The following is a 12,258-nucleotide window of genomic DNA, read 5'->3' as shown; positions in this document are numbered from 1 at the left end:
TAGATCTAACTACTGCAGCCCCTGTGGTTTTAGTATACATGCTGCATTAATGGATTTCAACTCAAGTTGCATTATTTTGATGTTTCTATAAAGTTTGTGCTACTATTGGTGCTCCTAAAATACTGACTGCCAGCGTGCACTCCAGGAACTTGACACGTTCTTAGTACTGCTAACCGTACTCACGTTTTTTACTCTGTTTTTCCACTTCCGCCTTCAGTCTCTTGTACTTGTCTGTCCTGTACACCAGGACCCAGGTTATGCCTGAAACATCAAGGCAACAAGCTTACAAGAGATTGGACAGTCACAACCACCCGCAATTAGGGCTACTGCCGGGGGCGGGGGATGCCACTCTGCGTCTTATTTACGCCTAAGTGACTGCTTTCAAACCTAAAAACCACCGGCTACCACGCAGGTGCTGTCCGAGGGGTCCGAGCGTGTGCAAGCAGGCCGGAGAAACCCGCCGCCCTCCCGCCCGCCGGCGCCGCGGGGCCCGGCCTCACCCTCGGCCAGCAGGGCGGTGCACACGGAGATGAAGACGATGAGCAGCGTGTCGGCGAACATGGTGCTCATCGCGCGCTCGCCCCCGCGCCCCGCACCGCGGGACGCGCCCCAGAACCAGAGGAGGAGCGACGGCTGTCCGGGCAACCACCCGCCAGACGCGGCTTGGACACGAGAGCGCACTTCCGCTTCCGGACCGGGCCGGAAGTGCCGGGCGGGTCCCGGCCGAGCGGATCTCGCGAGAGCTGGAGCCTCGCGGTGCCTGATGGTGGTTCTCGGCGGTCCTTTGAGGGGCGGCCTACAGGACAAGCCAGAACTCTTGGCGCCGGAGTGATAGTTGAGTTCGGAAGTACCGGAAACTCAGCAGAGTCTAGAAGGCCACAGGCCCGGGACCTCAGCCCGAGCACGGGCTCAGCTCCGCATGCGGGGCGTGGGGTGAGGCCCTGCAGGGCGGCCGGGCTGCTCTCCCACCGCTGTGGCCGCCGAGGATTCCTTCCTGTTCTACTCCTCCCACCCGGTTTATGGCTCTTTATAGCTTGACTTGTGTCCCAGGTTATATGTGCGTTCCTCGTCTTCTCTGTTAGACTTGCCAGCGGAGACCTTGTCTCCTTGTAACAGACACGCAGCTTCTATGTCAGGAACAACAGTGGACCTGGTAGGGGCACAAAGATGAGCAAGATAATATTTCTTACTTCCCAGATTCCCCAGGGAAATCGCACATTACAATACGGTTTGATATGGATATTCTTAAAATGCCATGCAAGCACAGCCAGGCGCGATGGCCCACGCCTGTCATCCCAGCTACTTGAGAGGCTCAGGCAGGAAGATCTCAAATTCCAGGTCAGCTTGGGCAATATAAAGAGACCCTGTTCCAAAATAGAAGGGACTGGGGATGTAGCTCAGTGACACACACAAAACTTAGGGGAACGTGGATGAGAACAAGTTGCATTTTTTTGTTTGTTTGTTGTTTTTTTCCGGAGGAGGTGGGAAAGCAGCAAAAACAACATTTGAGTTAGACCTTGATTTGAGTAGCAGTTCAGATAAGGGTAAATTGGATTTGTTTGTCCTTTTTTGTTTTGTTTTGGGTTTTGCTCTTGTTGCTTTGGCTGGGATTGAATCCAGAGCCTCCAGCATGCTAGGCAAGTGCTCTACCACTAAGCTACATCCCCAGTCCAAGGATAGGTCTTCATTTAACATTGTATCATCCAAGGTAAATGTTGATATGATAAGAGCATGACCTTTGAAGTCAGGCCTGATTTTCAGTTATGTTTCTGCTATTTAAATGATACAATGAACCTGTCTTGTTTAACATCTTTGGACCTCAATTTCCTCATCAGTAAAATGGTGCTAGTAACCCTAGCGGCATGAAACTGTTAGGAAGAGTGTATGAGAAAGAGGCTACCATAAGACATTTAAAGCTGTGCTTGGCATACAATTCAAGTGCAACATGTTGCTAATTGTAAGATACACCATTATTTTGATATGCTACTAAAGAAAAGTGCTGATTAAACTACAACACAACAACTGTTGTCAGGAGCATGTTTTAAAGATGTTAAAATTGAAAAGAAATTCATCTTAGAATTAATGAAATTCACTGAAAAGATTTCATAAAGCTAGGTGCAGTGGCACACACCTGTAATCCAAACTACTTGGGAGGTTAAGACAGGAGGATCCCGAGTTCAAGGCCAGTCTGGGCAATTTATCAAGATCTTATCTCAAATTTGAAAATGTGTGTGTGTGTGTTTTGTTTTTACTAAGTATTGAACCCAGGGGTGCTCAATCCCTAATCTACCTCTCCAGCCGTTTTTACTTTTTATTTTGAGATAGGGTCTCACTAAGTTACTTCGGGCCTCACTAAGTTGCTGAAGCTGGCTTTGAACTTATGATCCTCTTGTCAGCCTCCCAAGTTGCTGGGATTACAGGAGGGTGCCACCATGCCTGGAAAAACATATATTATTATAGACATTTTTTAATATGCACTAGTCTAAAGATTGAACCCAGAGATTCTACCACTGAGCTACATTCCCAGCACTTTTTATTTATTTTATTTTATTTTTTGAGATAGACTCTCACTACATTGCCTGAGCTGGCCTTGAACTTGGAATCCTCTTGCCTTAACCTCCCTAATAGCTGGAATTACAGGCATGCCTGGCTTAGACATTAGATTTTAATCATAGCCCAATTATAGGTGAATTCTGTTCTTTTTGCAAGTTATTCACTTTCTCTGTGCCTCATTTTTAGATTTGTAAAGTAGAGGTAAAAATACCTACCTTCCCCTTGCATGCACAAGGTCCTGGGTTCAAACCTCCAGCACCCACCCCCCCACAAAAAAAGAAAGAAAAATTACCTACCTTCCAGAATCACTGTGAGGTTTATATAGGGTTAAGTTTCAAGTTCTGAAGTCAGACTACTTGTCTTCAACTCTCCCCTCTCATCCACTAGGCAGGCAATTTTACACAAATTATTCACACTGCCTCAGTTTACTTGCATGTAAAATGGCATAATAATAAGTACTTCAGTTCAATAGATTTTGTTTAGTTTCTCAAGGCACATATGAGTAAAGTACTTAATACCTGATCCATAGTAAGGTTGCAATAAATGTTAATTAGTATTGTGCTAGGTGCTGGGTTTCATCCCCAGTACCATAAAAAAATTATATTAATTTAAAAAACCCACTAAGTACATAATCTTTGAACCACTTTTCTTACTCTGTTCATTTGGATATTCCAACCTAAGCCTGCCATGTTCTCCCGAACTCCAATCTTCCTTCCTCTTTCTCTTACAAAGTGGCACTCCCATCTGCCTCTTTTTCCAAACCTGAAGTAAGGGCACTGTCCTCAAAATCTCCTTTCATTCTGCATGTCTACATACCACTTAAATACCTCTCCTTCAACTCTTACCACATTGGTTCTTTGTATTATACTTCTTGCGGGTCACCATTGTCTTCATTTGTGTGACAACTTTCAACCTGTTCTCCAGTTCTATACCTAATTCTGTCTCCTCCAGTGTATTTTTCTAATACAGGTGGTAGTGATCTTTCTCAAATACAAAGATGACTGGAGGAAGAGAGAGAGAAAGGTATTACAGGGAAGGAATTGGACGGGAATCACAACAGACTTCTCTTCAACGACGCTGGAAGAAGACATTGCAAAACAGTGAAATACCTAAAGTTTTCAAGGACAAAAGCTTTGATGCCTGCCAAGCCATCATTCAGGTCAGTACAAAATACTATGGCAAGCTAAGAGACCAGGAAATATTTCATTGCCAACTTCTTTTTAAATAGCAAAACTAGAAACTCATGTCACTGATCATCAACTTAGGTCATGGTCATAAGGGAAGAATATGCTGAGGAGTGCAGAAGAGGAGTAAAAGGATGGGATGAACACATAGCAGCCCCCCACTGTATTTACAGGTGGTACTTTCCAGTAACTCCCAGTGGATAATACCGAACCCTACATATACCGTGTTTTCTCCTATTCGTGCCTGTGATAAAGGTTAATTTATAAATTAGGCACATTAAGAGATTAAGAAAAAGAATAACATTGAGCATACTGTAAAAAAAGTGACTGGATATGGAGAATTGGGATGAGAAAGGAGTTGAGGGCAGTTCCCAAATTTTTTTCTTGAACACCTAATAAAAAAGAGGAATCAAGTTTTTAGGAAAAATTATTTTTTCCCTAGTAGGCTAGTGAAATAGCCTAAGCACTAGGTTTTAGAACTCCTGGGCACTGAAAAGATTGACATCTCTTCTATAATGTAATTTAAAAAGGAATACCAGGGTCTGGAGTTGTAGCTCAGTGGTAGTGCATTTGCTTGGCATATATGAAGCCCTGGGTTTGAGACTCAGCACCACATATAAATGAATAAAAGATCCATTGATAACTAAAAAAAAAAAAAAATTTAAAAAAACATAATACCAAAGTGAAACGTGAGTTTATCTATGTATTTTTTTCTTTAAGGTGGTGCTGGGGAATCAAACCCTGGGCTTTGTGCATGCTAGGCAAGCACTCTACCAACTGAGCTATATCCCCAGCCCCCAAAAATCCATCAGGGTAATGTACAACTCAAATAGCAGACACTTTTTTTTTTTTTTTTTTTTTTTTGTGGTGCTGGGGATTGAACCCAGGGCCTTATGCTTGCAAGGCAACCACTCTACCGACTGAGCTATATCCCCAGACTTTATTATTTTTGAAATATCTTTTTTTTTTGTATCAGGGATTGAACCCAGGGGTGCTTAACCACGGAGCCACATCCCCACCCCTTTTATGTTTTATTTTGAGACAGCTCTTGCTAAGTTGCTTAGGACCTCACTAAGTTGCTGAAGCTGGCTTTGAACTTGGGATCCTCCTGACTCAGCCTCCTGAGTCTCTGGAATTATAGGCGTATGCCACCACGCCTGCCTGAAGTATCTTTTGTTCAGATAATTTTCTCTGAGTTTGTGTGTGTGTCGTAAGTACATGTTTAATTTGCTTTCGGGTTGTCCAGCACTGTTTTTGAGGAAGAGACCATCTGTTGTTTATTGTTGCATATGCAGCTTTTGGATTGCAGTCTGGGGCAGAGAAGCTGTACAATATGTATGTATTGAATGAATGAGATATACTTTGGGGAGAGAGGAAGATGGGCTGTAAGAACTGTTCAGAAGAATGAGAACTTTAGATGGACCTTGAAGTAAAGGTAAGATGTAATTAGGACACAGGGAATTGGTCACCAGGACTTGGTCAGACATGGGAGCAGAAACAACCTAACTATAAAGGATATGTATTCAGTAGAAATAGGATTGAGCAGGTGACTGAATCCATATTGCAACTAAGAAGTCCATGGTTGATTTTAGGAGATCCATAAATCTAATACTATATGAAAAGTTTTGGTGTGCATTTTTTTCTGAGTGTCCACTCTCAAAGGTGATTATCAACCAGTCATCTATGTTATGCACTTGAAAGGATGATAAGTAGGCTCAAACCTGATTTTGGAGTTAGTTAGTCCTCAAATTTTTTCTATTACAAAACTTACTAAGAGTCAAAGCAAGGAGTAAGAACTAAGGTCTGGAGATGGAACTGAAGCTTTACGTTTCTTCTGCCATGATATGAAGTGTGGAAGCAGGGACTGTCATTAAGGCCTCCAAGTACAAATACACTCACCCTCATTAATGAGGAAGGAGTCATATTGGGGACTAATTCATTCAGTTGGAAAAGTAAAAATTAGGTCAGCAGTGGCTGGGGTTATAGCTCAGTGGTAGAGCACTTACCTAGCGTGTGTGAGGCACTGGTTTCCATCCTCAGTGCCACAAAAATTAATAAATGAATAAAGGTATAAAAATATTTTTAAAAATTAGGTCAGCAAATTGGAAAGGAAGAAATAAAATTATCTGTTTGCAGATGGCATGATCTTATACATAGTAAACCCTGAAGATTTCATCCAAAACCAAAAAGCCTTCTGAAACTGAAAAACTGAAAAATTCCAAGGTTACGAAATCAATAGGTGTGGACTGGAGATGAAGCTCAGTGGCAGAGTTTGCCTAGTAGACACAAGGCCCTTCCTTGGTTCGGCCCCCAGCACTGCACCGAAAACAAACAGAACATACATTCAAATCAATTGTATTTCATTGAGCAATCAAAAAGGAAATTTTAGAGACCCAGTTTACAGTAACATCAAAAATAAAGTACTTGGGATTAAACCATAGAGACAAAAGACTTGAGCACTGAATCCCAAGGAGTGTTGCTGGAAGAAATTAGAGAAGAAGCAAATAAAAACATCCCATATTCATGCACTGAAATATTTACTATTAAGATACAACAGTTGGCCTTGGGATGTGACTCAGTGGTCTAATGCTTGTCCAGTATGCAGGGTGCCCTCGCTTTGGGCCACCCTGGGCAACTGAGCAAGACCCTGTCTCCAAAAGAAAACAAAATAAGGCTGGGGATCTAGTCCAGTGGCATGTGGGAACCAGTATTGCAGAAGAGAAGAGGAAGAAGAAAAGAGATTGAGAAGAAAATAACTATGTATGGAAAATAACTAGAATTAAAGAGATAAATCGGCAGATTAAGTCAATGATTGTCAGTTTTGTACCCGAGGCACTTCTAGGTCGTACGTGACCTGAAGCATACACGATTTTGTTTTTGTTTTTCCTGGCAGTCCTGGAGATTGAACCCAGGAGCACCCTACCACTGAGCTATGTCCCAGCCCTTTTTGTTTTTAATTATTTTTGAATCAAGATCTTGCCTAAATTGGCCAGGCTGTCCTCAAACTTGTGATCCTGCTGCCTTAGCCTCTCCAGTAGCTGGGGTTACAGGCACTCTCTACCATGCCAGGTTCAACGATTTTCTTTAAGAAAAATAATACATAATTATGAATCAAAACCAGGTATCAAAGTGAATACTTATAAATAAGGGGCAGGGTGAGGAGCTCGGGAACTTTGCAGATTTTCCTTGGATTCCAACCTGCTGTGGTGGCACCCTTCCACCTGGAGGCTGGGAAAGCCCCTTTGCCAGGAGCGGAAAGTATAAGATCTTCAGCTGGACAGTGAGTTTCTGTGGCATGGGAGTTAGAAGGGCCTTAGGAAATCTTTAAATACCTAAACAAGGAAATCCCACCTTCCTTTTTTCCCACATGAGTCAAGGCGGTTCTGATAGGAGCCTAAAGACTGCGGTGATTCGACACCGTCGTGCTTGCCAGTGTTCCCGGGGTACGTGACTGGCCAGTAACCCACTTCTCACTGTCGAGGCCGGCCCTTCACCGTGTGATGCACTGTGCTGCCAGGATGTTGGTTTTGTTCACGGAAGACACAAACACAGCCACACTGGTGGGAATACACAACTTTTTTTGTGTGTGCACTGTCAGAGTGCACACCCGGAGATGCCCGTGGGGCGGAGCACCTGTTCCCCTGGGAAGCCTCCACGGGTGTGGTGGGCTCCTGGGCAGGCACAGCGTCACTCGGATTCTCTCATCGCTCATTCTCCCTTCCCCCTTGCAGTACTGCGAACTTGACCCAAGGCCTCACAGGCGCTAGGCAAGTGCTCTACCACTGAGCTACAGCCCCAGCTCGTTTTCCTGTGGTCTGTTCTCAGCATTCTCTTGACCCTCAAGTGCACGATTCCTTCCGTGGGCTCTGGCATGGAGAGAAGCCAACTGGCGGCTTTTGGTAGGAGCCCCTCAAGTCACCCTACCATGGAGATTTTACTCCATCTGACATCGACGTTCTACTTGGAAAGTTCAGGAAGCAGGTGATCAGGACAATGGTGGTCCACTCTGTGAAATTGGATGGACAGGGACTAATCTGGTGACCGGATGGGGCTTCCGCAGCAGGTGCTCTGTAAGTGTCTGTTACCGACTGAAGAGACGGAGAGTGGAACTCGGAGGCCGTAGAGCGGGGACTTTGGACTGCAGGTGCACACAGCCCAGGCTTCACCCAGAATAGCGGCAGGTGTGCCTCTGAAGAGCAAGCACTGCCTCCGAGAGATGCCTGGAGCGCGACTTGGGTGGACGCGGGGTCTGTGGGAAGCACGGCTGACGCGGGAGGTGGGCTGGCCGGAGGGCAGAGGACGGAGATGGGGAGTGCCAAGTCCTCGTGGAGTTCCAGGGCAGCTGACAGGGACAAGTGTCCCCTTGAGCTCACAGACCCCTCAGCGGGGACTTGCCAGCTTTGCACTCGAGCCTCTGGGGCTCCTTCCCACCTCCTCCCACCCGTCCACAGTGAGCCTCTCACTTGTATTCACCTGCTGCTTTCAGAGTGAGTGGAATCTGTGGTGACTCTCTCTCCCCTCCACATTTTCTTCTGGGTGGGTTCTAGTGCTCTGTCTTCAAATTTACTAATATACTGTTACTTCTTTTGGGGGGGCAGGGGGAACCAACAATTGAACCCAGGGAGCCACATCCCTAGCCCTTTTTTATATTTTATTTAGAGACAGGGTCTGCTGAGTTCCTTAGGGCCTCGCTAAGTTGCTGAGACTGACTTTGAACTCTCGATCCTCCTGCCACAGCCTCCCAAGATGCTGGGATTACAGGCATGCACCACCACAGCCAGCTTATACCATTACTTCTGTTCAGTGTATTTCTCGTCTAAGGTAGTGTGATAGTGTAGTCTTCATTTCCAAGATTTCAGTTTGGGACTTTTTGGGGGGTTGGGGGTATGGGGGTTTGAATTGGGTGCTTAACCACCGAGCCACATCCTCAGCCCTTTTTATTTTTTATAGTAAGAAAAAGTTCATTTTAAAAAATTCTTCATTGAGAAAGTTCATTTAACATAACACTAAGATAAACTTACAGGGTGTGGTGGCACACGCCTGTAATCCCAGTGACTCTGGAGGCTGAGGCAGGAAGATCTTGAGTTCAAAGCCAGCTTCAGCAACAGGGAAGCTGCTAAACAACTCAGTGAGACCCTCTCTCTAAATAAAATACAAAATAGGGCTGCGGATGTGGCTGAGTGGTCAAGTGCCCCTGAGTTCAATCCCTGGTATCCACCTCCCAAAAAAACCACTAAGACACTATTTTTAGCAATCATTTTATCTCAACTGTCAAATTTTTAGAAATCCAAAAATATAGCATATTCTTTTAGAGTGGCCGTGAATTACCAGATACTCTCACATGTTACCAATGGAAATGCAAAACTGTACCCTATCTTGCAAGAGAGTTTGGCATACCTAAATTACATATGCAAATCAGCTTTTAGGAAACCACCTTGGAAAGACACTTCCATGTAGGGAAGTATATTTAAAAGGTTGTCCTTGGAGCCTATTTTGTGATAGCAATAGATTAAAAACCACCTGAACATCCAACAGTGTGGGAGATGAGCAGCCTGTCCTGCCCACCACCAGGCTCACACCCAGCATTGCTGCACCTGACGTCTGTGCCTCCTGATGGGTATCCTCAAAAGCACGACATTCCCAGCGAGCACTCTTCCCGAGCTCACCAGCACCCGAAACCAATCAAGACTTGAGGGCTGACCTCTAGATTTCAGGAAATACAGAGGATAAAGGTGCTAGCTAATGCCACCATGAAGAAATAATTGGATCAATTCAGAATTTGAGACACTATACAAAAAATAGTCATAGCCTCTTCAAAAGGTGAGTGTTATGAGTGGGTGCAGTGGTGCTTACCTGTAATCCCAGTTTCTCTGCTGAAGCAGGAGGATCTCAAGCTTGAGGCCAGCCTGGGCAACTCAGCAAGACCCCGTCTCAAAATAAATAAAATAAAAATGGCTAGGGATCTAGATCAGGGGTAGGGCACTTGCCTAGCACGTGTCAGACCCTGGGTTCCTTTCCTAGCACTGAAAAAAACAAGAACCAAAAAAGCCCAGAGGGGGTCCCGCTCTGGTTGTGAAGGTTTAGAAAGACGCCGCGCAGTAAGAGAGGCTTCGTGAGGTCTTGGCTCAAGTCAGCAGTCATAGAAGACACTCGCTTGGGGACACTTGTGACATTTAAATCCAAACCGATAATGAGGGGCTGGGGAGATAGCTCAGTCGGTAGAGTGCTTGCCTTGTAAGCATAAGGCCCTGGGTTCGATCCCCAGCACCCAAAAAAAAAAAAAAAAAGTCACCAAACCGATAATGAGATGAGTGGAATGACATGTAATGGCAATGTACCAGGCCATTCTTGTCCTCAGAATGCACACACTCGAGTCCAGAGCCAAGGCTGAGGCCTGCAGCTTAGTTTCAGGTGATTGCAGAGGGTGAGAAAAAGCAGATATGTCAAAAAATTTCAAGAGGGACTGGGGATGTGCCTCAGTGCAGAGTGCTTGCCTAGCACGCGTGAGGGCTGGGTTTGATCCTTAGCACCACAGGAATAAATAAAGTCTAAAAAAAATTACAAGAGTCATCATGAGGTGCATGTAGGTGATACATACATGCTTACTGTACTAGTCTCACACTGCTCTGTTTGAGGTTTTTGCAAAAATCGGCAGCTTTTTGCTCTAGCTGCGTGGTGGAGAATATTTCCTCCTGCCCTTCGGCATCCTGTACACCTGTTCAGTGTGAGGACTACCGCCTTTCCCGAGCTCTGGCACGTCTGTCATTTTTCTAGTCTTTCCTCCCCTCCATCTGTTTTTGTTCTGCTTGGATTCGGGTTTCATGGAGCTCTACACACCCTCTGTCTCTGTTTACTTTGCTCTTGAGTGTTCCCTCTCTGTAAGATACCTGTTGACTTTACCCTGGGGTGTTCCCGACCCTCAGTTCCTGCTCACTCCACCCTTCCTGGGTTCTGCTCTTTGTTGCCTCCGTGTTTTCATTGAGCTCTTCATTTCGGTCACTGGATCTTTAATGCACAGCATGATTTCTTGTTCTTGCTTCCTTTTTCCAACAGGCTCCCTTCTCTTTGGGATGTTTTTTGTTTTGGATCCTTGCTCTGTTGGAGCTGTTCATTCTGGCTTGAGACACTGAGTGTGTCCTTCCCCTTCCATGTCTCTACTCCTCCGTTGTCTGGACGGACTGTCTCTTTCTATCTGCCCATGACTCTCCCTGCACCCCCAGTCAGGGCCCTTCTCCCCAAGGACACTTAACCCTCTCTGCTCTCTCCTACAAGCTGCCTTCTGGCAGTTACTTGTGGTGCTGGAGGTGGGTGGAATCTGAAGGAAATGGCTGGAGCCAACTGGTCAGCCTGCCCCCAAGCACCTCCTTCAGGCTCTGCCACTGCCCGTTGTCCCCCTGTGCCAGCCTGATGCTGGCGTGGCTGATGTTTCTCCTCCAGACAGTAGAAGAGGGGTAAGCAGTGGTGGGCTCTGTCCCATGCTGGAGAGGAAGAGAAAGGCACAACCGAAGTCTCACCCAGAGTGCGTCTTCCTGTGACAGGCCTGTGTATTCACCCTATCAGGAGCTGATTCACTTTGAACAAATGGCTGTCAGACTTCTCTCCTTCCATTCCCCCAAAGGAAGGGTGGTCCCCACCAGCAACCGCAGTTGCCGGCAGCAACACCAAGAGCCCCCATGCCCAGAACACCATGCCATCAGCCTCCCCAAGGACTCCAGAGCTCTGCACTCGAGAATCTCTTCAGTGATAAACCCCAAAGCATGCTGTCTGCCAATCCACTGTGTTTACACAGGCACTTCTCACAGTGATTGTGTTACCTCTGGGCATCTTTCACAGTCCCTTCTGCTTCTGTGGCATCTTGGTTGGGCTGATGGAAGAAGACATGTCAGTTTGCCATTGTGTCCCAAGGGGTCATTTTTGAAAGATATTTTACTGTTGAGTCCTTTTCCTCTCAAGTCATTTCCTTGTGAAGGGTCAGGCTACACTGTGGCCATGGGTGGCTTCTCTTTAGCTGTTAGCTGGCCTGCTTCCACCGTGTCCTCATTGCCATCAGTGACTGTGACTCCAGGAGCACGCCACTGTTTCCAAATGGGAAGGTCATGCATCCTTTGCTAGGGATTTTCACTTTCACTCTACAGATGGTTTAGAGTAAACTTTTAGACAAACGGGAACAGCAGAGCTGGGCATGGTGGTGCACACCTCCCAGCTACTGGGGAGGCTGAGGCAGGGGAATCCCAGGTTTGAGACCAGCCTGGAAAATTTAGGAGACCTTGTCTCAAAATAAAATAAAAATGGAAAGAAAGTGATGGGAATGCACCTCAGTGGTGGAGCACTTGCCAAGCACATGTACAGCCCTGGGTTCAGTCTTTAGTACTGAAGAAAAAAATTGGTTCTATGTCATGGTACACTCCCGTAATCACAGGGGCTCAGGAGGCTGAGGCAGGGGATCACAAGTTCAAAGCCAGGCTCAGCAACTTAGTGAGGCCCTAAGCAGCTTAACACGACCCTTTCTCAAAATAAAAAA

At 45.9% G+C, this 12,258-nt stretch overlaps 1 protein-coding gene and 1 long non-coding RNA gene across 4 annotated transcripts in view; one reads left to right on the top strand and one right to left on the bottom strand.

Annotated features, from left to right (window-relative positions):
• Tmco1 (transmembrane and coiled-coil domains 1) overlaps positions 1–690 on the bottom strand; it is a 35,221-nt gene extending 34,531 nt beyond the window's left edge. Inside the window, exons 1-2 of the mRNA XM_047520851.1 lie at positions 501–690; positions 184–261 (exon numbers count right to left, since the gene is read on the bottom strand). Of these exons, the coding sequence (XP_047376807.1) occupies positions 184–261; positions 501–570 (148 nt within the window). The 5' untranslated portion in view covers positions 571–690. The remainder of the gene's footprint in view (positions 1–183; positions 262–500) is intronic.
• Positions 691–2,576: 1,886 nt separating this feature from the next.
• LOC124961825 (uncharacterized) overlaps positions 2,577–12,258 on the top strand; it is a 29,906-nt gene continuing 20,224 nt past the window's right edge. For all 3 annotated transcript variants that reach the window (XR_007104336.1, XR_007104337.1, XR_007104338.1), the window contains exon 1: positions 2,577–3,712. This is a non-coding gene — a long non-coding RNA (uncharacterized LOC124961825). The remainder of the gene's footprint in view (positions 3,713–12,258) is intronic.

This window comes from Sciurus carolinensis, chromosome 12 (assembly GCF_902686445.1).
Source record: "Sciurus carolinensis chromosome 12, mSciCar1.2, whole genome shotgun sequence".
NCBI classification, from domain to species: Eukaryota; Metazoa; Chordata; class Mammalia; order Rodentia; family Sciuridae; genus Sciurus; species Sciurus carolinensis.
Note: the sequence above shows the minus strand (reverse complement) of the source record. Positions and strands in the feature narration are given on the sequence as shown.